The following is a 26,735-nucleotide window of genomic DNA, read 5'->3' as shown; positions in this document are numbered from 1 at the left end:
TTTGAAAATGGGAATTTATACTACTTATGAGAACTTGGACGATCTAAAACAGACTAAAAATCCACACCACCAGCAATGCACAAGGTAGAGGTAGGCAAGCACTAACTTTAAGATAACTCCATAGTCTCATAGAAACAGATCTGAAAAAATTAGCAAGTTAGAAGAGAGGTGACAAAATTAGGATGAAGATTATTAATAAACTAGCACGGGAGCAGGACAGATGTACATACATCGTTTGTATAGTTTTCCAGAAGTTGGAAGAGGTACACAGTATTGACACAGATAGCTTGACAAGCTGAACTTCTACACTGGAAGAAATTTACTATCATGTTGGCTGGAAACATTTACAGAGCTATACGCTTATAAACCAGAGATTAATAACCATGTGCAACTTTAGAAGACTTCTATAAAGTATCTTTAATGACTTGGTTCGTGTCATTTTAAAAACAGTCATTCTCAAGAATAAAATCAATACATTTGTTGTATTGACTTTGCTTTCCCCATTCCTATTCCCATCTTTGCTAATGGTTTGGCATCCACAGTATGTACAGTCTGATGCCTGGGAAGATATATTGAAAATTAATCCCAAGTTTCCAACTTGCTAATTATAGTGCACAGTTATTGTGGACTTCCCCCACCGTCCCCCTACCTCAGTATAATAAAAAAAATGAAAGTCTTTCTGTGAAAGCTCCCCAAAATGCCAAAGATGTCATTAGCAAATTGTTTCTCTAATCTATATATACGGCCCGTCTAACTTTAAAAATTGATATGCAGTCATGCAAATGATGGAAGAAAGTCACTTGAAGAGGGCAGCTATCAATCTAGAGAGCTGTATAACCTATCCCCATTTGCGATGGGAATCTTTATTATACTGCTGTCCTTGGTCTTTCCTGAGGAAAACTCTTAATTGCATCCTAGTAAGGTTTCCTAGTAAGGTAGGTATAAATGAGGAAAATTTTTGCTCATATTTCTCATGACCCAAGCTGCATTTACTCACCTTTATTCAATGAAGAATCTCTGCAACTGAGCTTGGTAAAGTGTCATTTAACCAGAAATCTTCGTCAAATGCTTTGAGTTCTTCTAAAGAATTGGATTGGGTCTATTTTTGACAAGGCCACACACAGAGTCCTTTTAAAGGAAGATGCCATATGATCTCAGCTAGGTAAGTGGATTCTCAAAACACATCCCCATCTCTTAAAACAGACAAGAAAATGGGCATGACGAAATCCATGTTATACAATATGCTGTATATACAAATTGAAAGACTGCATCTCAGTATTTCCTATTACTCAGTTTAACAAGATTCAGTAAAACATGGAAGCAAAGCACCAATAGCCATCTTTCCCCAAGTCCTTGAAGAATGTCTCAGCATCTCCTACAGGTCTTCAGGTCTCTAAAGTTTCTTCGTTTGCCCCACAAGTGTCTACAACACAGATTAAACAACTTGTCACTGGGAAAGCACGGACTTTGGAGTTGGCTATCCACTTGTCTGTTTCAGTATTATATTCAAGAATGTGCCCTAATCGACCAACACCCTGAAAACCAGCCAGGACATAGACTATAGATCCCACAGCAGCACACTTCACTGTTACACCTTTCCATGGCATTGGAGACACCATCTTCCATTCATTCATCTTGATATCGTAATATTCTACATTATCAAGGCCACCTACAAAGCAATGAAATAGATAGCTGCTTATTACATTATACCGTATGGACTGAACTAGAGCATACAAATGCTTCATTAAACTTAGTCTTTATTTTCATGGTTTAGCTTAAAACATAAATCCTAGAGTAAAAAAACTTGAAAAAAGGCCACAGGTTTCTAAACTAGTGGTTTACCCTTTTATAAATACAGAAACAGAAAAAAGTAAAAAGGACACTGAAAGTAAGATGTGTTGTAACAAATTTCACGTTACACGCTTTCTAGAGTTTCTAACATGACTTCATGAACAGAAGAACAATGCTGAATTTCTTACGGATTTGTGGCTAGTGACTAAAACTCAGGAATCCACCTGAAACTTCCCTATACTGAGGGCATTTTATTCTAGAGGGGTCACCAGTACCTTTACCTAAATTGGCCATTTACTGATAGAGGATGTCTCTCTTCATTATGATATTAAAACCACTGAAGTTTAAAAGCCTAAGTCCCTTTGAAAAGGGCCAAGGGAATAAAAAGTTATTAGAGAAGAACAGATTTTGTGACTAAAATTTGCTTCTTTAGGAAATAGGCTAGTAATTACACTTTACAATATCTACAAACATCCTGTTATCTCTATTTAACAACTGTAATATGAGTCAGAGTTTTCACTTCCAGTCCTGAATTATTAGATCTGAGAGATTGAGAAGCCTTTATACAATGTTAAAAAGTACGAATATTTCACCTCAGACATAACTCTTCCTCATTATATTACAATAAGAACAATCAATCCGGCTACAGAATATGAACAGCAAAATAACACTTTAACTTACTGGTTCAATAGTACACATTTCTAAAATGAGTATTCAGTGAATACACTAACATTTTGCAAAATGGCAGCTCTGGTTATAACTGATTGATAAAATGTTTGTGCAAAAAAAAATGCATCTACTGATATTTTAGAGATCAAGCATGCTGCAATAGTTTTAGTAGCTAATTAAAATACAAGCTATATTCTAAAATAGCATTAATCTGAAATCAAATATTCCAGTTACCATAAATAGTGATTAATAAACCTCATAGCTGAGAATTTTCCATTTTGAAAAGAACTTCAGAAACCCTGTGTAATTAAAATTCAATTCTCCAGGGAAATAAACCATTATTATTCTGGTTTTAAAGACAAGGAGATAGGCAGATCTTAAATGACCTGCCCATGACAGTAAGTCATATTTCAAAACTAGGACAGTCAAAAAAGTTCTCACTTTTCCACCACTTTAAAATAGCTGACTAGCTTTAAGTCTTTAGACTGAAGTTCCTAAAATAGTGGCTATAACTTTACCTGTCTCTCAAAAGAATGCTAAAATCTCTCAAAATACATAATGAATAACTAAAAAAAAAAAGATTATCTTTTCTCAGATGACTGGTTTAGCCATATTAACTACTGCAGAACTGGGCTACGGTACGGGTGAATATCTGAATTTGACAGTACTATCATTAGCAAACAAGTTTGAAAAATAAGATACAGTGAAGTACGGAGGTGAAAGAAGGAAGGCAACAATGATGTGACAACAACAGGACACGTTTTATGGTACTGCTCAAAGTTTTTCAGCTGAACAGAGTAGAATGAATTCTCTGCAAAAGAAAGAAGGCCCCATAAAACCTGGTGTGACCAGCTAGAGAATTAATAGAATTAAAGTACCTAAGCCATTCTGTCCACCCACAGCAAATATTTTGTCCTTTACAAACACCAGCCCATGATTCTTCCTGGCTTCAATCATTGGACACAGCTCAGTCCACCTGGGGAAAAAGAAAACCAAACAAAACAGGAAAACTCACTATTTAGTTCCTAGAAAATAAGTATAAAATATGTAAATAAAACCTAGCATTAGGAAAATTAAATATGGAGGAAAGCTGCTTAAGAAAAACTGCCTTTTACTTAAAACTACAAATAACTGATCTATTACTGCTTAACTCAGGAAAATTCCTTACCACATGCAATTCTTCCTATTCATCTATACTTCAGTTATTTGCAGAGCAAGCAAAGCCTTAAGTCACCAAAAGTAATCAGAATTGATACAATACTTACGTTTCAGTGGCTGGATCATAAACTTCACAGGAATTTAGGACTCTTCCAGAAACATTGTTTCCCAAGCTTCCTCCGCATACATAAATGAGACCATTCGCCTCTACCATTCCATGGCTGCATCGCTGAGTCAGCATGCTGGGCTTTGTGTGCCAGCTTTCTGTTCTCGTGTCATAGCATTCAAATAAATACAGTGCAGAATTTCCTTAAAAAAATAGAAACCCACCAAAGTGGCATTAATTTTTATGGTTGTCTTTCAAGACAAGAGTCTAACAGTAATTATCAAATTGATGCTTTATTTGTTAGTTGAAAAGGGAAAGCTGCTTTCCCACCTCCAAAAGCAGAACTAACCAACTTGAAACTTGGGTCTATTCAGAAAGTACATACTTGTAATTCTTTTGAATGTTTTGTTCCAAAATATGCAAGTAAGTTTATAAAATTGCTATTTGTGTTTAAAAACAAATGATGAGGATATTCTTTTTTGGGGGGGGGGGGGGGGGGGGGGAACACTGAACAGAGAGAGATGTATATAAATTACCAATCATATTGTCATTATCTCGTGCTACTCTCACTACTTGGAAATACATTGAACTTTCAGATGTGAAGATGAAACCAGCTTTGTAAACTCAGTACAGATTCACGAGTCTTTTTTCTCTAAGCAATGTGACTTGCCCAATTCCCCAAATACTTGTTGCCTTTGGAATTAGATAGCTTGATTATGTCATAACACACGCCTGAATTATTAGCAACCACAAGACAGCTGCCCCTCACCATTTTACTTTCTTCCTGGGGACTGGCAGATACTTATTTTCTGGAAGTGCAAGCTCTGTGTACTCCTCCCTCAAGGGCCATAAAACTATTACTGAAATCAAAAGCAATTTTTCTAATGAAGATAGATGGGAGCTTAAAGACTTGTACTCAGGTAACTAGCTGAACCATAGCCAAAGCAGAGAAGGCTGGATACAACTTTCTCCGAAAAGAACCAGGATCCTTCTCCCCTTTGTTTCAATAGATATATTCACCTAGAGGAGTTAAAGGTACCTTTTCTTGTGCCTCTTTTTCCTTGGCTTTCTACTTCTAAAAATTAAGTGTGTCACACTAGCAGCACTCACTACCAGCTGGAGATTTGAACCTTCAAAACAGTGCTATGTTACCAGACCCAAAATACAGGAGCAGACTTCTATAAACTGTGCATTTGTTTACTCCTACCATGTCATTCTCAATATCACGAAGAACTGTATAGAGTGGGATATATTTTTTCCTTGATGTAAATACACATCCTTATTGAAGTTGTAGAAATTCTCATCCATGGGGAAATACAGCAGAACTGTCTTTAATGTCCTTTTTTAAAAAGGTAAAAGCTTCCATTTTCAGTATGCTGTCAGTATAATGTTAAATATTTTCCCTGCACCTAAATATAGTGGAAGAATTTAGTATGTTTAGCTTTCAAACTCTGCTGGCTATTGCAAATAAAGCAGTACTCCCATCAGTTCAAAAAGGGGAAACGAACCCTGTTTTCTGTAATGGACTGGCACAGTAATTTGTTTTCCAAACTCTTCAATCAATGCAAAAAGCATGCAATTTTTAGATTTCTCTACAGCTAAACACACTGCAGCATTTTCTCTGATTAATGGTTTCACATAATTGCCTGCTCCAAATTAGAAAATACTAGATTCAGGATAGACAGAGTTTTCCAAACAAGCAATGTTCACCGGATTCCAAAGAAAAGTACAGGCAAAATAAACTCCGTTATTAATTTTTAGCTTTTACTATTGTCTTGAATAATATTTATGGAAAGCAAAGTGAAACTGTGCAGTAACGTGAGGGTCGATTTAAAAGAAAACTCCTAAATTAAAATTTCCATTACAGTTGTATTAACCAATTACAATGTATTAGAAAATAAACTATACAATCAAAGTTTGTATCATACTCCCTCATGAACTGACATGTGGGAAACTAGGAAGATTTACGACATTTTGTAGTGTTCCAAGTTTCCCAATGCAGCCTTAGTTAAGCCTATTTCAAGTAATGGGAAAGGTGCTATTTCACATTTACCGCACTAGGTGGCAGCCAGGAACCGTCTAATCTGCTGCTACATTAGACCTCTTAAAATATTTTAGAGGTCAGATAATATTACCTAAATGTCACAACTTGCCATGAAGTGACTTAACACTGATAAAGTACCGATTATGACCTTTTTCCTCTGTTCACCTCCCTCTGCAGCAATGTAGAACTCAAAAGGATCTACTAGAAAATTTCTCCCTGGCTCTAGGGTTTGGTTTTTGTTTTATTTTCTTTTTTGCCAGAGCACAGTTTTTTGGTTTTTTTTTTTTTAAAGCTCTACATTTTTATGGATATAGCATACCTACATTCCAACTTTTGGTTTGCTGATGATGTATTTGTTTTAGAAATAATAAATTAAAAATGTTGCTGTAACACAGTCACCCACTAGGTTTCTTGGGGAGAGAAAAAACCTTAAAATCTTAATTTTTTTTTCACTATGATGAGTAATAACACGTAAAGAAAGTAGTATTTGTCCATTTTCTGAAGCAAACCAACAGAATAACAGAAGATAACTTCTGTCATTTGACAGAAAAATCGAACAAATTCCTTTACAGGGCCAGGTACGATTTCACTACCAAAAGCAGTAGTTTCAAAAGCTTTTTTCACCCTTTCCCCCCCCCCCCCCCCTTTAAAAAGCCACATTAGGCCCAACAGATGTTGTATACAAGGAATGCCATTGTCAAAATGCAGCTACTCTGGCCATGCATCGCAGAAAATTTTAAACCACACTGAGTTCTGTGGCTTTATAGAAGCTAGCTAAGAGCAGAGTGGGACTCCCAAAACATACTTGCTTGTCCCTAGTTAACTCTTAAGAGTTGCAGTGTACTTTATGCTCTAGTTAATGTAAATATGAATCATTTCAATCAGTGAAACCATTTTAAAAACACAACAGAGACAGATTGTTGGATTGTGGGGAGGATAAATGCCTAAATACAGGAAAATAAACTCATTAGGCTAACATGGCAACGTGCAGTTTCTTTTCAACAGAGTCATGCAAAAACCAGAAAAATTTCCAGGTATGTTTGTTTGTGCTTTTTTTTTGGTTTGTTTTAAAGATTTTTAGTGTCTTACCCACTTCTGAACCACCAGATGTATAAATTTTGCCCTCAGCAGCACAGGCTGCAAGGCTATCTCGAGGTGTTGGAGGTCCTAGCTTGGAATACCAGCTATCCTTCACCACATTGTAGCAGTCCATTCGCTTTATAGGGAAGAGCTGGGAACCACCCAAAATATAAACTACGTTGTCCCAGAAGACACAAGCTGCATCCCTGCGCTTTTCAAAGGGACATCGGATGTCTGTCCAGCTGTAATCCTGCATTACAAAGAACAGGTAATGTCTAATAGATTATAACACTTACCTGCACAGCGAGTGTTTTTCAAACAGAGCTTTTCATAGAGATTTAGATATGGTCAGTTTTAAAGTTCCTTTTCAAAACAAACATGAATACTGTTTATTGAAGAACACTCCTCAGGCGTACTCTTGAAAAATTCTCTTAGACACATAGTTAGCTGCAATGAACCATGACATTATGAATTTCTATTTCCTCATTCCCTGTGTGCACCCCGTACAGCTTCCCTGAAAAACAGGTATTTCTTTTTTCCAACATAATTGACCTCCTGCTGCTATCATGTCAGAAACAATGCATATGATCAATAAAGTAGGATTGCATTTTCTTTTATAGGAATGGAAAAAGACATCTTACATACAGTAACAGATTCTTTCTAAAAAAATAAAATACAGAATGTATCAAACAAAGGCGATGGAAAAAGAAGATAATATCCAAATTGACAAGCAACTCAGTTAAAAAGCTCTGATACATACTTTATTACCATGACAACTAGAAGCTTATTTACAGAATTTACAAAACACAAATGATCTATAGCTATCCACAGTTGATAGCAAGAGAAATAGGGTAATGCTCCATCACAAATACTGGCAGTCATGTTACCTAGAAACTGATTTTGCATGTATTGGCAAAATCAGCGAGTATCAAACATGGGCAGTAACACTACCCAAAGCCTTAAGAACACCAAAACTCAGCAACTGATGGCAGACCAGGATAGCATACAGCACAAGAAACACTTCTTGAGTAATAGCATCTCACATATTCCATGAGCATAGCTTGTATCCTATACTGAACAGCAAAGTATGGGACCTTAACTGTTATCTGTGCTACCTCAGGATGGTCTAGCTCAACCTGCTGAATGACCTTCATTGTAATGGTTCACACAAGACGTTACATCATTACATTTTCTTAGCAAGGACATACTTCAAACACCTTGGTCAATGAGGAAGAACAGCGACTCCTACATGGGGGTTCAAAGAAAGAGAGGCAGAGCATGTTATAGTCCAAAACATCTTACAATCTTTTCTTGTAGCATCCCCCATATCAAGAAGAGCTGGCAGGTGCATGTGGCCCTTTATGGTGACAAACAGGTCCTGGGGCATCCTAGAAAGGAAAGCCATACTACAGCATGGCAAAATAAATAGCTGCATAAATCTTAAGAAAATGTCTTAGTGCATTGTGCAAGATCAACATATTTTCTAGCTCAAACTTCTGGCACTTTTACAAAAAATCCTGTTGTTTTCCTTTACTGTTATAAAGGGCTGTGATCTCACCCACTTTCATGGCTTCAGTTCATAGCTACCATTTCATCCACACCTTTATCAAATGAAAAGCCATAACCTGAGCATACTCAGTAGTATCCTCCTCTTTCAGCAGGAGGCAATTTAACTCCTTCTCTTGTAATGCTCTTCAGTGTTAGTCTGCACCACATGGAACTGATTTCAATTTATGCATTACACATTTAAGAATTATGCAGAAGAGTTGCTTTATGCCACAGTCAAGATCCACACAGCCCTGGGCAGTGGCAAGCCTCATTTCTGGGGGGCTGAGTAGGGAAAGAAAGACCAAGATAGGTACATGGCGACACTTTCCCTGCTGATCTTCATTTTTTCAACAAATTGTGATGCAGGACACCTGAGGCAGAAGCTGTACCTTTGTATTTAATAGTTTTTGAAAGGCTTTTTTCTCTTTTATTAATTTATTTAATCACTTATTAAAACTATCTGAACTCCTAGCAGCCACAAGACCATGTGACAAGAATGGCACACAATTGTGCCATATGAAAAAGTACCTCCTTTTGTTTAAGACTTTTCCCTTGTTTTCAGGTGATATCACCTCTTCCAAGTTTGTCAGGGAAAACAGGAGACATGCCTAATATGGACAACCTCCCCACTAATAGGTTATTGACTACAGCTCAGTCTCCTCATAGAAGGTATGCTGGTTCCCTTAATCATCAAGAAATAGTGCTGCCAGGCATCTGTTACTTTTTACTTGCCACTGCTGGATTTTGCACTGTTAAAAAGTTAAAACTTCCAGCTGTTTCTGGCCACTAGAGACAGCAATTTCAAAAGAATAAGGATATTGCTGCCTCAAAATCCCATAAAGTCATGTATAAATTTTTATCAAGAATTCATAAAACAAAACAAAAAGTATTTTATTCCCAAACTTGGGGAAAAAAAGAAAAAAGAAGTTTTTAAAAATATTCTGTGGAAAATTCAACATGAAAATGCCTCCCACCACTGTTAATAGGACGTCTAGGATTTCTAGTAGTATTCTCAAAACAAATATCTCTACTCAAAATAGTGCCAGATTGCTCCACAAGTTTTATGCCCGTCTGCATCTGTCCTGTTGCGTCATTTTGCTCTCTTGATGAAGTACATGCATCAATAGAAATATCAGTTACAGTGCAACAAAGACAACAAATATAGACTTAAAGTAATACTGCTAACAGTCTCAAATAACACACAGTATCCAATCCATTCTTAAAGAACCCTTTTTGACAACAAGGAAATGAAGATCAACATTAGAGACTAATTTTGCATGCAAAGCAATCAGTGAAATTTAAATTTTTTTGCACTAGTTTTATAGTGTTAGAATTACTGAAATTTATATCAGTTACAACTGAGAAAATATTTTCAGGAAAAACATAACCTTTGTTTTGAACTGTTTCTTTAGCTGACATATAAGAATTTAATTAAATTATTGAATTTAATTAAAATCAAAAGTGAAGGACTAGGTCACTATTCAATCAGTTCAACAGACAACAAACAGAATTCCAATTCTTTCCCAAGGTCTTAATCTTGCAAAAGTACATACACAACCTTTATTCTCTGCTCTGTGACACTCCCATCATCTTTTGATGAGACTAAATGAGTTAAACGTGATACAGTCTTTGCAGCACTGGAGCCTTACATCCCACACTTATTTTGCATGCACACAATGCTAATTCAACAGGGGTTCTGGACCATTGCTTTGTTACGTTTAAGAAGCTACTGTCACAGTTGAAGATCAAACTCAGATACTCAAGCAAAACATCCAGAAAAGGACCTTTAAATAGCTTAGAGTTGGAAATGAAGTAAGTAAAAGCTATTCAACAAGACATGACAGGCTAGCTAAGAATACCCAAGAAAGCATATAAGCACTAGGAAAACATTCAAGGAAGACATGCTTGTTAGAATCAAGATCTCCAATTACCCACTTTTTTTTTTCCTGCCCCCCCCTCCCCCCCCCCCCCAATCCACATGCAAGGCCATAAAGCTTGATCAAGAGGCAGTTCTGCAAAATTTTTTCCCAACTCAGTTCTTTTTTGGTGTTATGCCTGGACAAATAGTCTATGAAAAAATAAGCTATTTAATCTTACGCTTTATGTAGACCTACATAGATATGACTTTTTGTCCACAAGAGAGATTTCTTTGTAATATTATAGTTTAGGTCTGACTGCAGATCACCTAACTACATACACAATTTTCCTTTTAGTTGTCTTTGCCTGTCGCTCCCACTCAGCATGCACTGACATTATTTTTCAAGTAAGATTAAGTTTTCAGAAAATACATGGTGACAACTGGGGGACATTATATTAGTTTATAAAGATTGATGAAGCAACAACCCCCATCTTTTGAGTTCTGACCACCATTGACATCAGGCACTTACGGAATTTAACCTGTCAGTTAGGTTGGTAAAGAGACCATATGCACGCTATGCTGATAATACCATTGCAAATTAATTACTGTGACAATAAGTCTCAAAGCTAGTTTCCATCCTGCCTAAAATTAGCTTTGTTCCAACATAAGTAACTGGAGATTAAGAGAAAGAAACTTTGATCTGATTTCCTTCTAATAAAAGAAAGGTCAGAGCATACTGGGTGAATTACAACTTGTTAAAATGCCAAAACCAAGTAACTGTTTGAAAAGGATGAATGCCCTGATCAAAGGCTTCCCCAACTCAGACCTTGGAAAGGAAAGAATTATCTACTCTGTTCCCCTCACCTTCTCACCCCCAGCTGGAGTACTGCTTATCTTACTGGAGTATGTGTATCAAGGAAAAAGGTGGTCATTATTTAGGAATTTGGAATTCCTAATAAAAATACGTATTAAATGTCTCTCAAACCAAGTCAGCCAAGCTGGTAGGTTTTTTTCCCCAGACTTGAGTGGTGCTCAAAGAAGGTGGCTTCAGTTTTATCTTACACAATGGAATGTGAATGATGAGTTCAAAACACATCCCAAGGGCTCATTCATTCTGAATTAGATTTGACAGGGCTCACATTGGCTATAAAGTTCATACAGATAACAAACAAAACTGTTTGAAATTATAACAAGCATTTAATATGCTAAGTTAGAGCAACCAGAATTTCTGCAACAAAATATTACACTTATGTGATCTCATAACTTGAGAGCCCTGCTGTTCACGTAGCAAATTTTTTCTGTATTACTGCATGTGATTGCCTGGCAAAACAGGGTATGGATAATCCTTCTGCATGCAGCTGATGTTTCTAGACCATCTAGTCTGCATAGCTGAAATATACACCATTCCTGTGGCTTGATTTTATTCAGGAAACATGGAAACAAATTTCAGGCAAAGCTTGCTTGCTCTAATTGGCCATCTCTAAGTTTTTTGTTGTAGAAACTCACTCTTTTCCACTTATGTGACACTTGGCTCCCAATTCTTCCCCTTATATACTCTTAAGAACAAACAAAATTGTGAACCATTGGGATTTAGAAGTGGTTGCATATTTATAATAAATGCACTGGAAAACCACCTTGCACTTTAAAACTGGGTTCTACACTAACATGCGAGCCAATAATTTAACTTGTGCTAAAAAGAAATTGCTTTGAGTTATTCTCTGAACACGTAAGTGCATGCACATGCATACAGACTTTCATATATTCCTAACCAATTGCTTGATGTTTCGGTGACCTTTTATTTATTTCCAGCTGTGGGATGCACATACCAATCCATTCTCAACTCAGATGGATTTATCAGAACTCTGTATCTAATATTGCCAATAAACAAACACATAATCATTCTATTCAAAATGAAGTATTACATCTAGGTACAAAGATTTGAAAATACCTAATTAACCATACTCTTCCAACTGTATACCCAAGAGGCAGGGAATACATCCTTCCTAATACTGTTTTGTAGATCATTATGTCTTGGTTAATATCATCAGCAAATAAAACACGTAAGATTACAAACAGTGAATCTTAATGCATTCTGAGGTAACGATTACCTTTGGATTAAAATATCTGCAGGACTGGGGCTGTGAGCCTCCAAACAAAGCAATGCGATAATCATGTTTTTTTCTTCTTGGTCGCGTACCTTCCACTAACTCTTCTCTGTCTTCTGGGGAAAGCAGATGGTATCGCATCCCACCTGGAAGGAAGACAACAACTGTTGCAGATGCAGCATAGCTCATACATGGAAAGGGATGTTTCAGAGGCAGGGATGGCGGGGAGAGGGAAGGGAGGAAAAAGGGGGAAAACAAGTTTCTACATTATACCTATACAGCTTTGATTTAAAAGGGAAGAATGCACAGCAGCACATGAGGATGGGAGCATACATCCAGATTTACACCCTATTTCAAATTGCCTGCTCCATGTGAAAACAGGACATGCATATGGACTCACATTATATACCAATTGATTGATCAGCTCATTTAGCCAATATTAACAAGCAACTAAGTTTGTTGCATTGAAACAGGCAAAAGGAAGCAAACCCAAAGAAAAGGAATGGCAGAACTGCAAGCTTGAAGAGGACAATACTAACATTAAAAGAAGGGACTTGAATGCAATGAGGAGTCAACCATGCCTGCCTCCTCACCCTTCAATTTCTGATTCATAAGGAAGGCATCTCTAGCATATTATACCTCATGAAAACCCCTCATTTTTGTTCTTTGCTTATTTTCTTATGCCAATTGTAACTAATATTTTGCGCTGTCAAGCTTTCTCCTAAGAAACATTCCAAAGAACGCAAAAATATTAGTGGCATTACAAGCCACTAAAACTAGGCAAACAAAAATCCTTATTTCTTAAACAATGCACCCAACTCCATGTCACACAAGTAGTATGACTGAGATGTCAATGGTCAGCAAATACTTACCAACATATAGGTTAATTTGAATCTTGCTCATTGACCAAAGGAAAAAACAGTTGCATACCGTTTTTAGGATCTACACTAAAATGAAGCCAACCAATTAACCTCTACCAAAATTAAAACATTTCCTTCCAGAATATTTATCAACATCTAGGCTGTTCTTTCTTACATCATAAAATTTCACAAATGGTGTCTAAAAACAAAAGTGAAGCTTGTTCCCTATCTCACCTGCACCTTGAGAATGCAACTGTGTGTAGGCTCAACGGTCAGTATGTATTTGAGATTAAAATAGTGCAATATATGCTTAACTTCCTAATTTGCTTAGGGAAGCTTTGTAATATTCAAAATTGACATAAAATATTTCTTTTATTAATTCACATATGAACATGAACAATATTGAAGTTACTAGCCTGTCCCAAAGGCACACTAATGCTACCAAGTACCCTAATGACTCATTGACAAAATCTCCATTCCATTACTCATCGTGGAGTTCATGTCATTTGCTAGGAGAAAAGAAATGAAAGTCACACTGTTATATAAACTGGGTTTTATTTACATGATAATCTGCTAATCCAGCTTCCAACTAAACACAGCATCCTAGAGGGAACACAGGCAGATGAATTTAATGTGAAAATATTGTCAGAGCATTTTAAAGCAAACATTTTTCAAAAATTCCACAGCATTTTTTTAATTATACAGAACATTAAAGATTTCAGCTAGAGGTCAACTTACTGATCACCATTTTAAGGCATTCTGGGTTATCCTGAATAAGTGGTTCAGCCTGAACTGTTTTACTTAAGAAGTTCTTTGATATAAGAGGAAATCGGACTTTAGCAAGAATATCAACCATGTACGGCTGGCGATTTGGCTCATCATACTTCAGCCATCTGACTGCTGCATCATAAACCTTAAACAAGAGAGAAGGAAAGAAAAGGATAAGGTACATCACCACACAGTAAGACAAATAATGAAAGCTTAATGCTCCAAATTGATTCTTCTGCCTGTTGGAGGTTAACTTATACTAATAGTTTAGTACGTGGGGATCCATCACCATCTTAAAACAAACAAACAAACAAACAAAAAACAACCAACCAAACACCAAAAGACAATGCTCAGACATGAAGTAAAACAAATGCACAACCACAGAATAAAACCCATCTACAAACTTAAAAAGCCCCACTACTTCTGCTATTTAGACTTTTTTTTTTAACTTTTCCTCCAAATGGGAAGCATGAATCTGCAATTCACATTAATGCAGCTAACCCCTGTACCAGGTTAAGACTAACGTGCTGAGTTCCATGTCGCAAACACAGGTAACACTTCACCAAAAATGTTGAAATAGCTTCTACTCGATATAGTCTCCTGAGCTGACAAACTGCTTTTGTTACCAAATCATAGTGTTGGGGATCCAAATATGTTGCTATTGTTGTGTCTTAGGGGACCATTTAAATTAAATTTTTTAGCTGCAGACTGCCATAAATTTACCATTCAGAGAGCCTCCTCTCCATCTCCTCTTTACAGGAAAAGATAATGGGTTTTCTTAGGGGGCTGGGAGGGCAGAACAGGGAAGGTAATCAAGAAGTCTGCTCTATTTACAATTGTCCTCTGGGTTAGGAAGGAATGAAATGAAAATCCAGTATTACCTATGTCCTGAGATACTTCAATGCTGCTCTCAGACATAGCAAGCTTATCTACTATGCTGGCACTTCAGAGTCAGCACTAACTTCGTTACAAGTGATAGCACAGTCAATACCTACTCCTGTAGCTGAAACTGATCAGTGATCAGTGGTGAGTGACTGAGATATAATGTGGAAAGACATTTAATGGCAGAATTAGAGTTATTCAGAAGGACTGCTAAACCACCTCAACTATAATCCTGCAAAATTACCAGGGAGCAAGGGAGAATAATGAAATAAAAAAATATATTTAAGGCTCAATTCCATCAGCTAAGGAAATTCAACAGAATGACTGGGACAGGAACATTGTATCCATCAACAGAAACATTACTTGCATACAGGAACAATAGGACAGCTAGTAATTAAAGCTACCTTCCTTTTTTTTCGCTAAATGTAAATATACTTTACACCAATATGAAAGTTATACTCTAACGTCAACTTTCTAGAAGTACTCCTGAGAACTAAGAGTCCTTTAGTATCACTGGCAAACTTCCGCAGTTTCATACTGCACACTGCCACTTTCCTAAAGGAATTTTAATGATGCCATGCTGCCTACACAAGATTTCTACCACTGCTGCCAAGTTAAAGCATGCCATCATACCTTACCAACAGAACATCAAGAATGTAAGTTCCAACGTGCCATTTTGGCTGCAAGCTAAACAACACTTCCAGCTTTGAGAATGTTACCCTGTGACCTGAACTTTTCCAAGCACATGGCAAGAATGTTGAACTGACACATAACTCATTTACACTCAAAACTAGCCAACTGTCATATTCTAGTCACCTGATATTATCCCCCGCTCTTAGTAATTCTTACTTTCATTGAAGCTTTTTACTGCAAGAGATACATTGAAGAAAATGCATTAATTCTATGAAAGCTAAACTTCAGAGTTGGGAAAACATCCATTTCTATCTAACTGGATATACCATCTTGACTATGAGGTCTCTCTGTTGCACTTCAAAGGTATGAGTCAACTCATGATGACATACCCAAACAAACCTAAATTACCTAGTTCAAGTACCAGAACAGCATAGCTAGAAAGGCAAGATTTCAGTATAGTTTCAATGGATTTGATTGAGCAGCTACAAGAAGTACCCAGCAGCTACAAGAAGTACCCAGCAGCTACAACCATCCTGTAATCACCTCTTTGGGCTGCAGTGCAGACACACCTATAGTCTTCCTATTTTCCTGCAGTAGGAAGAAAAAGCTGGCGAACAAGCATGCAGGGCTGTGCTATAAGCTGAATCAAGTTTTCCAAATGGGACAGCTGTGAATGTAATTTCTACCACAGGTTACAACTTTTGAGTGAAACTCCAGGCTCCTTTCAGCCACCTAAACTTTTTTGCATTCACTCCCTAAATAAGGGCCTTCCATCAATACATCACTGTCAATGCATGTAGCTTTTAGTGTTTTGTTCATCTTGCTTCCAAGTCCCTCAGTTCCCTAAGCGTAACTTGTGTATGCATACATTTCCATCAGAAGCAACTCCTCTCTGAAATGGGCTGAGACCATACTCTCAGGTAGAGACATGCAGCCATTGAACTGCAGTTTGCTTACCACTTTGAGGTAGTTCACTTTCACCGATAGCACAGGAACCCTAATCTAGGAGCAACTGCTATAATACATCAAACTTAATTCAGCTCACATACTATGGAATCAAAAGCCCTATACCTATCTCAATAAAGGAAACTGTTTTGCTTGCTCCCTTTGACTTCTTTCTTCTTAGTTTGATGAAACAACACATATAATAACGACACACTTTGATGTGGATATTCATTAATATTTGGTTTTGACCAAGCTAGGATGCACCTTTTATTCTACAATTTAGCAAGCCCTATGTGCATCATACACTGTAAGAACATCAGAACTGAGATACTTTAAACTAGTTCTTGATTAAAAAAAAAGATAGTGAAGTTCAATGCTCTTAGCTGGGATGAAACAGGGATCTCACCTGGTCTTCTGCCCTCACTGTCAACGTATCTTGGTTCAAAAGATGTGTCACACGCTTAACATCAAGCTGAAGAAACTCGTCTGTCTTGTAAACTTCAGTGAAATGCTGATGGATAAAGTCATCTGCAGTGGCTTTCAGTTCTGGACAGTCTAGGCATTCTGCTAACACACTTATACCTACGAAGGAAAAAGTAAGAAAAAACCTTTCCAAACTTGAACTGCAATTACCTTTAATGTATTAAAACAGAATAAAATTACTGTATTTTCAGTGATACTTGCAACCCCAGTTTAATATTTATTACCATGCTTTTTTTTTTTCTTTAAAACATATGCTGTCATGACTCACCTGCAACTCAAGACAAACTAAGATAAGCACAAGCTTCTGATCCCTACCCCTACTACCAAACTTGAGTCAGACCTGCATCACTTGCTGTGTTAACTATATCTCCAGGACTATTTCCTCACTGTTTCTTTCCTCATTACAAAGCAGGTAACAGTACCTTATCCAGGGCTGAGCCATATCACAATAACAAAGTCTAACCAGAACAGCTTTAGAAACTGGATCCAGGTTTTATAACCTCCCCGACCTGCTTGTGCAGCAGCAGTCACCAACCGAGCCCAGTTTCCTTCAAGAGTCAAGGGAACTGGGACTTTACAGGTAGGACAGTAAGCTACAGACCAACACAAAAAAGTCAAGTTGATGCTGCTGCAAGGGCAGAAGGTTGGCATAAAGGTATAAATAGCAACTGCTACTGAGAAGCACCGTTGCCAACCTTCCCATTAGAAACCAGGCAAGCACGGAGCTTTTTAGCAGCAACTTTTGCTCATCATGCTACAGTCTTCCTCCTCCTTCTATGGAGATGGCAAGTGGGGTAGAAGCAACTCACCAAGCCATGGGCTGCAACTAGTCTGAGGTGCTCTAAGTAGTAATGCAAACTAGAAAGATAAAATCCAAGTGTATGAACTATTTACAAAATTTCAAGAGATTCAAAATAAGCCATGGTTTCTTTCAAATATGCCTTTTTTTTTTTTTTAAATGAACTATGGACTTGCCTATGAGTCTGCACAGAACACATTTCAACTTGTAAACAGTGCCTTGAGGAAAAATTGATTTAATCTTTATCTCCCTTTTTGCTATAAATTAGCAACTAAGTATGCAAGTGTTAGAGACCATAATTAATTTTCTAGTTAACAAAAACCAGAGGAGGGAATATGCCTCAAAGCAAGCATAAGTGGCATTTTCCTTAGAAGGTTGTCTTTATTCCAGCAGTTGTTTCAGAGCCACAGCTGTACTGCACTGAAGTGTCAGTTGAATCACTACAATTCAGATACTCCGCAAAACATTTCTATTGATATTATAAACATCTGTAACATGATTGAGATGTTACTAGTAGAATTACATGACAAATGTCAATAAGAAACCCTATAAGCAAGTTTATCTTTAATCTCTGATTAAATAAAGTGCACCAAATCTTAAGCATGAAAAAGCATTTAGTTCTACTTGTTGTTTACCTTTTCTGTAACATCAAGTTCATATTAGGGCTACAGAGCATATTTAATATCAAACCTGCCCAGATGACATTCATGGATTTCACTCAAAATGAAGAGCAACTAAAACCAAAAGTAACCTAAACTTATCCTGTTCATACTTTTAGAAGATATGCTAGTTTTGCAGAAATTACAACTCTATCAAATTCTGTCTCCAAGTACAGTAACAACAACTGAAAGCTCCACCTTACTAAACAGCTGAGGTTCTCCAACAAACAAGAAGCTCCACGGTGTTGCCAAGATGGGATGAGACCTAGCACAGTCAGTGGACCCTGATACTGGCGAAGACAACTGCCAGATTGTTTTGTCCACGGCAAGGGACAACAGTTCAGATTCAGAGCAAAATTATTTCTACGTGCCTGGATTTAGCCAAATATTACTGTCTTTTAGACAATACTATCTATTTTTCAGGAACAGCAAAGTTAAAAATAAGCAGTAAATTTAAGTTTGCATTTCTCTTACCAAGACAATTGGAAGCATCAACTTGTTCTTTCAAAAAGTCCACACACATTTTTTTCACAGGTTCAATTTGATATTGGTTTGCTGCATCTAGTAAAGACTGGACATTATTGCTGTTAACTGAGATTCTGCAAAACAGAAGGTGTAAAGTTAGCATCACTAAAATTACCTACTTTGTTGTAGTAAAAAAAAAAACAACTGACACCAATTCACATAAATAGCAAAATTATTTCCCTGCTATTTGCCCAAGAATCTTTCACATACAGTCTGAAGACACAACCTCCCTTCATGATCTTTCCAAATTGCTTTTATTTGCTCTACTTTACTGAGGAAGGGCAAAGAGTAAACAGTTCTAGATTCTAAAGAATAAGCCTTTAACACAGGCCCTCTGCAGTACCATACTACTGCTTTGACTTGTGTGATTAGCCACTTTCACAAAACAAAGTGAACAGAACCTTTTTTCCTGACAGTCTCCTACTCCCAAAAAGGCATCAGCAAAATCTCTCTCAACTCATTGTTAAGTCTGCTCTGGCTGATTTGCCCAGAGTGCACAAGCAGAACAACCAGTCTGGCAGTGCTTCAAGAGAAGGTACAGAGCCCACAGACAAGGGCTTGGGCAGCAGGGGAGGCAACCATATGGCTGGGGTGCTGACAATGACTGTCTCTCACTACTGATGGAGTATACAACAAGATTCCTCTCAAAGAAAGAGGAAAGGAAAGTTAGTCCCATTAGTACAAAGATGAAAGGCCTGCCATCCATTGGTCATGACAGCTGATTAAGAAATACTGTTTACAATCCTAGTCATCTGCACAAGCTCTGTTAAAAAAAAACAAAACAAAAACCAAACACATGGACAACCTGAGATAGGAGGGAAATGCTGTTCACAGAACAGTTATCCACCCTGCCTGTCCTGAGATGAAGGTATAACTCCTGGAAATGGTTCTGTGCGATAGCTACCATGGCCATAAAGAGAAACCCCGCTGATATCAATAACGGCCTGAATTTCAGAACAATGGGAAATACCACGTGACTCCAACACTGAAGTCAAAAGCTTGAAGTGCTTTGAGTTCCTTTCTGGAGACAACTACCATTTGTTAGTCTGTAGGGCTTCCTACTGATTAAATAAAAAGGAAAAGGGAGGAAGGATAGAAGGTCTAGTCACGTCAGGCTTTAAACAAAGTAAAGAATTGTAACGGTAACAAAACTGATGAATCATAAGACCATTAGTTTAGGATTTTATCATTTACAATTGGCAGGTTTCCTAGAAGAAGTTTCAGCTTTAAATAAGAAAGCTACCTTGCAGTATAAGCAAACTCCACAAGCTGTTCAATAATGTCAGGTTCTGCATCTTTTAGCTCCACTTCAAAGGACTTTGATTCAAGCATATTTGCTGCAAATAGATTAAAAGACAAACTACATCAATAAATCGCTCCAGTTATTGTACGTTTTGCAAACAGGTAGAAAACAACGTGATTATATGAAGTGGGAACATACTAAAAACTGCACACAGTTAATTTGCTGTTTTCCCAGGATTACTAATGCAAGTCAGGAAAGAAAGGAGGCAGTGGGACAAACAAGATAACTGGTGTGCGCGCATGCTTGTATGATGTAAATCATGATAAACTGAATTAAATAGAAAAGATCATAGATGCTGTTGACTGGAGTGAAGACTGCCAAATTAGCATAACCAAAAAGGGGAAGCACACGCTGCACTGTCAAAAGCTATTTCCACATTCAAGCTGATAACATCAGAGACAGCTCTGAGCTCCTCACATCCAGACACAGCACTAAGTTTGCCCACAGACAGGTACAAGCTGTTGGAAGGCACAGTTATTTTACTTTTATTCGACTTTAATGTGTGTTTTATAGCACAGTATTTTTACAATTCATGGGTAAGGCATACAAAAGCAAGATAGATACTACATCATTTAATTGTAAAGATAGCATAAATGCAAGAATATTTACACTTCTGAAAGCATGTTTTATATGTGGAAGTGCCTAATGGTGGGAAGCAATGGGGCAGACAAATTCTGTCATGGGAGTAAACACTCCCAATTTCCAGGTTAATGGTGGGAGACCAACTCTAATACAGTGTATGGGCCCCAATTAATAACAGAGCTTACATACGATGTAACACTTTACTTGATCAAAAGAGAGTTAAAGGGAAATTGAGGGGAAGGGTGAACAGAGATGAATGGAAGTACACAAAATAAGGACATCTTCACTTATACTTATGCCTGAAACTAAGCGCTTCATAAAATGAACAGCTTGTCAGCCACAAGTCTAACAGGATCTCACCACAAAAAGCTTATAATCAATCAATTTTTAAAAGACTTACTAGTAAACATCAAGTTAAAAAAGTGACTGGCTGAAGCAAGCACAACACGGTGAGCTGGGATCTTTCTTTCTTGAACCATAAGAATGACATCACATAGAGTTTTCTAAATCAGAGGAAAACAGACAAACAAAAAAACACAAAGATCAGCATTTTCAAAAAATCTTTCAACAATATTTCTTTAAACACACCTTACGGAAATTCATTGCTTTTTTTAATCCACACAACTCAAGAGTATTAGGTAATATAAAGGTTTTCTGAAAGTCAAAATTAAGTTCAGTAACCTGGAAAACTAGCAAAGTTCAGTTTACCCATGAACTTGTAACCTTAAGGATGGTCACAAATAACATATGAAGTCTGATTAATCAAGTTTTTCCTGTGGCATTTACATCAGCCTCCAATAATGTAGGCTCTACAGCAGGGGCTGCATTTACATTACACCCTTTTCATCCATCAGTGTCTCTCTTCTCTACTCAGCTGTTGATTTTCAAAAAAACTCATAGGAACCTCATATCTGGAGACTACCATCATATTGCCCAACTGGAGTAAAAGTGACAAACAAGTTCAAAGCATTCAATGGAACATTTTTAAGAAAATGTATCCCCAAAATACCACTTCTATGGAAGGGTTCAACTGGTTACACCTGATGAGGAACTAACTTCCAGACAAATAAAAAATATTTTTTTTCTTGCATTTGTTTGCTATTTGTATGTAAGCAGTTAGTTTCTCCCTGTGAACTGCTATGCACTAGAAGGAGAAAAGAAAGTGACAGTACTTATAAAAGTTGTCAGGAGACACGAGAGGAGAAAAAGGGATTGGGGTAAAAACATGTAATTTGAATAGATTCTCAAATTGTATCCTTTCTAAGAATATATTGACTAAAATAAATGCACACCATACTACAGTTAATTATAACATCCTCTTTATTAAGAAGGAAAAACTGAGCAGCACTGCTTCCTAAAAACAGGAATTAATTTTCAACTACTACCTTAAGTTCATGGAACTACTTTCAGAAACACCTACCTACACCCATCCCAATACTAACGCCAGAAAAGAGCATTTCTACTGTGGGAGGTAAATACTTGCTCAGAACAGTGTGAGAATGTTTTCCACATACAGACAATATTATCTAGGGCACACCAACAAGGCTGATAATCCATATATGCAGGCCCTTCCAACAAACATATTTTTTAGTTTCTTGAAGGACACTCAGAAGCACATGTTGGACAAAATATAATACATTTTAAAAAAATGTTTTAATTAGAAGTTAGATGGGAGGGTGACACACAGCTTCCTTTGTACATCTGTAGGTTTAAACCATTTAGGATTGAAACAACAAAAAAGACCATTCAAGAAAAATTTCAGAGGAAATCCTTTAAAGCTGAAATTCCTAGCACATCTGGTTCAAAGCAAGCACCAGAAGCTAGCAGTACAAGATACCATAAAATCCTGTGGCCAAGCTTTGCTAAGACTTGCAACTGGTGCTTGAACTCCATGCTGCATTTCTAAGATACATTTAGTGCCTCAGCTCAGCATTTGAAGGACCTCGGATAGTCTAAGGCCCCTCTGGCTGCGGGAAGAAATATGCGTCAACCAAAACAGACCATCATTTTCATTTCTTTCCCTGGGATGTTTCTGGGTGTGACTGTTCCATTTCAACTAATGCTCTTCTGAGGATTTCTGTCCTTCTTTCTAGAAGGGCCCATTGGTGTCACTGAGTCACCTCAATGAGGCAACAGATGACCAGCGTTACATCAACCGAAGGACACACCCGAGCGGGAGCTTGCATTAGCGCGTTTCATCTTCCAAATAACAGGTTCAGCAACACCTTGCAACTCTGTCCCAGCTCCATGCTCAATTACTTCACTCTTGGCTGACCTCCACTCAGCTGCAAAGTTGCAACAAAGGATTTATACACATGCTGTCAAACAGCTCTGTAAAACCCAACAAAGACATGGGCCATCTCATGTTGGAGATGAGCAGGAAGTCCTCCATGCACTAAACATACTTGCCCCCAACATCCCACCAGTACTAAGTGCATGTATGTCCATAGTTTACTCAACTCCCATACTCGTGGAAGTGGTCTCTAGAAACCAGCTCACACACAAAGCACTCTTTAAAATTAACTGTACTTTCCAACTGGCCCATTTTCCTACAGCATTGAACTAATGCATTTAAATAGCTAGTGCTCCACATGCATGTTGCTATTTCCATCACAGGAAATTTTTAACTCATATCATATTTAGGTTTTATAACCACAGCATGGCCCTTGACTTGTCAAAATACAAGAAGAAAGAGCTGCCTATAAATCCTCAAACTTTAGCACAACTAATCAGCTGAACTAGTATATTTTCCTCTGGCTCCTGCTGACTTCCTAATTTTATCCTATATAATCACACCTCCCCCTGCCCCTCCAGTAATAGTTAACCTCCTCTTACAAACAAGTCCTAAAAGAAGCATGAGTGTCATGAACTATGCAAGAATTTCTGGAGCGGTCAGCACTGGGTGGGATATGCAAAGCTACCATCTGAGGTCAGATAATAAGTTTCCAGGAAACTCTGATAGCAGGTAAAATTCAGAGTTGCACCTCCCTGGGCATAACAGATTTTGAAATTTGTGTCAGAAGTACAGGTTTCACAGCACTTAATCTTGATCCTCTCTCTCTCTGTTTAGAGTAACTCGTAACTAGATGAGAGTTGGCGCTCTACTATACTGAAAGATAAGATACTTACACAGAAAAACAATGTGGTGCCACACACTGAAGTATGTGACACGGTAAAGCATTGTGATTTCCCTGTGCTAGGGGCTGTACATCCATCTAAGAGAGGGCAGTATTTCCTCTATCAACTTACAAAGCATAACAGCATCTGGCGTCCCCTTGTCAACAATGACAGAGGTATGAGCTAAAGAGTGACGAGCTGAGTTATGAACTCAGCTACACCCTGGAATATGTTTACCCAATTAGAACAGAAACAAAGCCTACATCGAAAAAGTAGATCACAGGCTTTAAGTCTCAACTCCTCTACCTGAAGTCACTGAAACCAATTTGGTTTTTCATACACAGGAGCTTAGTTGCATGAAAAGGCTTATGCAGACAACACAACTGACTGTGTATTAGTAAGAGGAGAACAGGGCTGAAGTGCTGGAGAAAAGCTGAATCAACACTCTGGTATCACTTGCTAGACCAGGACCCAGACTGCTGATGGGGTCGCTACGCCTGACCCATCACTAAAAGCTGGACCGAGCCTTTGGCAAGACTAACACTGGGAGACAAGCAGCTAAACCCTAGAAGATGCAACACATGACAGTGCGAAGTACGAAGCCCCCAACTGTTCCTGAACAGCTGGCTTCAGAATCAGCTTTCATTCTAGCTCCACATCATTGTTTGTAAATGAACCATAGTACCACAATCAAGCCAGCTCCTCCTCCGACGAGGAAGATTTCTTCATGTGCAAGGAGTTGCACACATCATCCTTCTGCTCTTGTACCAGAAGTCTGAGCTTTTTAAGGGGGGAGAGGGGGAGTGTGGAAATCAGCATTTCTTTCAGTTTGGACAGCTCAACTGAAATCCACTTGTACCATTATAATTTTGTTTACCACTCCTGCTCTATTGGTAAATAGAAGAGTCACCTTTAATAATCATTAGACTATTGATCTAGGAATCTGATCTGCCAAAAAGGTCAGAATTTGTAAAGATGAAGCCACCAGCCCACTATACTGCCACTGGCTTCTTAGCGAGATGGCCAGATGTATTTGGTATGAAGCACAAGAAGAAATGCTACATGTGAAATCAAACCATGGTTCCAGTCATCCCTCTCCTCCTGCTGCAGCTTCACTATACTGGTACTGTTCATGAGGGTACACAGTCAATTTGTTCATATAAGAGTTCCTGGTTAAAATTCAGCATCAACATCTTTTTACTCCCCTCAGGTTTCTGCTGGAAAAGGGCTGTGCGAATACTCCAACAGGAAAAACTCAGCAATCAATCGCAGTTTAACTTCTGGCCTAACTATAAGACCATAGGCAAGATACTATTAGATAACGAAGCAGATCCACCGTGTCTGCTGCCTTCAGCACCAACAATAGGCCGCTGCAAGTAAAATCTGAACTTGCTACGCTGCTTGTCTCGGCGTACAGCAGCGTGTCGGGAGTTACCTCTCGCAGTGGCCAAGGCCTACCGGAGAGGCTCGCACTCAGCGCTCCGGCTTGCCCCGGCGGTACCGTCCTCCCAAGTATTCGCCGCAGCCAAACTCAAAAGCCAGAAGGTGCCCAGCGAGCCCCCACCGGGGAGACGGGCTCCGTCCGCAGGGCAGCACGGACTCCGTCCGCAGGCAGCCCCGGCGGGCGCCCTTCTGCTCGGCTCCGCGGGAGCCTCACACGGCGGCGGAACCGGGCGACAAGCAGCCGCCCGCGGGTCGCTGCCGCAAACCCCGGCCCCCCCCGCCGCGGCCCGCGACGGAGCCGCCGGGCGGCCCCGGGCCCCGCCGCCGCCGGGCCAGGGGGAAGCCACCGCCGCCGTACCTGCTTGCGCATGGTGTTCATCACCCCCATGAAGCTCGCCAGCAGCTTCGCCTCCTCGCGGGCGGCGAGCTTCTTCTCCGTCTTCTTCTTGCTGTTCTTCTCCGACCCGGGGGCGGCCATGCTCCCCCGCCCTTACCGCCGCGGACACCGGCCGCCCGCCACCCCCGCCGGGGCACATGCGCCGCCCGGGCGCCGCCCGCCAGCTGCCGGGCGGCGACCACCGGCTCCCGACGCTGGGCACCGGGAAACACGCAGGCCAGCCGGCCGGCCGCCTGGCAAGCAAGCAAGCAGACAGACAGACAGACAGACAGGCCGGCCGGCCCCGCCCCGCCCCGCCCCGGCCGCACCACCGACACCGGAGCGACGCTCGCCGCGGCGGAAGCACCCTTCGCGCGGGGGGCGGGGCGCGGCGCGCTGACGCTGTCAGCCGGCGCGCGGCCCCCACGCGGGATAAACAAAGAGCGGAGGGGCTTGGGCGCGTCACGTGGCGGGCGGAGGGGCGCGCGTGCGCACTGTATCGGCCGTTGGCGGCGGGGCGGGCTGCGCTCTGAGGGGGCGGGGGCCTGCGCGGTTTGGGGCGATCGTTCCGGGGAGCCCTGAGCCGTGCCAGTGATGGGTGCGCCCCGAGGGCCCGCCTCTGGGCAGGTTTTTAGGGATCCTGCCGTGTCCGGGGGAGTTTGAAGCTGCCCTGCCCGAGGGGCTGGCGGGGAGTTGGCTGTCCCTGTGCTTGAGCGAGGGGTGAAAAGTACTGCGTGCAGCTGGAGGCCCTGTCGGCTCCCCCCGAAGGACCTCCTCGACCTGCGTTGACAAGGTGGCAGTGTGTCTCAGGCTCATATGGACTGAAAAGGGAAACAAACGTGAGGCAACCACTTCCCTCTCTTGGTGGCTGCATCAGCCCCTCTCCCAGAAATAATGCGCTGGCCAAAATATTTGGTGCTTCGAGCCACGTTTTTTGAACAGGGTTGTGACAGCCAAAGCTGCATTTTAGTGGAAATTTTCTGTTTGCGCGCTTGTATGAT

At 39.6% G+C, this 26,735-nt stretch overlaps 1 protein-coding gene across 1 annotated transcript; it reads right to left on the bottom strand.

Moving 5' to 3' along the window:
- Nucleotides 1-1,272: 1,272 nt before the first annotated feature.
- KLHL7 (kelch like family member 7) lies at nt 1,273-26,187 on the bottom strand. The gene is made up of 11 exons (XM_075492982.1): nt 25,717-26,187; nt 21,199-21,301; nt 20,157-20,250; nt 18,863-18,987; nt 16,854-17,029; nt 13,958-14,132; nt 12,363-12,505; nt 6,858-7,098; nt 3,726-3,927; nt 3,339-3,436; nt 1,273-1,669 (listed from the first exon to the last, which is right to left on the bottom strand). Exons 1-11 carry the CDS (start codon nt 25,834-25,836, stop codon nt 1,386-1,388), a joined length of 1,761 nt encoding a protein of 586 aa, XP_075349097.1. The 5' UTR covers nt 25,837-26,187; the 3' UTR covers nt 1,273-1,385.
- Nucleotides 26,188-26,735: the final 548 nt, after the last annotated feature.

This window comes from Mycteria americana, chromosome 2 (assembly GCF_035582795.1).
Source record: "Mycteria americana isolate JAX WOST 10 ecotype Jacksonville Zoo and Gardens chromosome 2, USCA_MyAme_1.0, whole genome shotgun sequence".
Taxonomy (NCBI): domain Eukaryota; kingdom Metazoa; phylum Chordata; class Aves; order Ciconiiformes; family Ciconiidae; genus Mycteria; species Mycteria americana.
This window is presented reverse-complemented; position numbering and strand designations above follow the sequence as displayed.

Bases quoted from the DNA above. Each gene is read 5' to 3' on its own strand.
- KLHL7 (XM_075492982.1), bottom strand. From the start codon at position 25,836: ATGGCCGCCCCCGGGTCGGAGAAGAACAGCAAGAAGAAGACGGAGAAG. The intron at 7,099-12,362 runs GTAATCGTTACC...TTTGTAATGCAG, and splicing joins GCAGATATTTTAATCCAAAG to GATTACAGCTGGACAGACAT. The intron at 3,437-3,725 runs GTAAGTATTGTA...CTTTTTCCCCAG, and splicing joins TATGATCCAGCCACTGAAAC to GTGGACTGAGCTGTGTCCAA.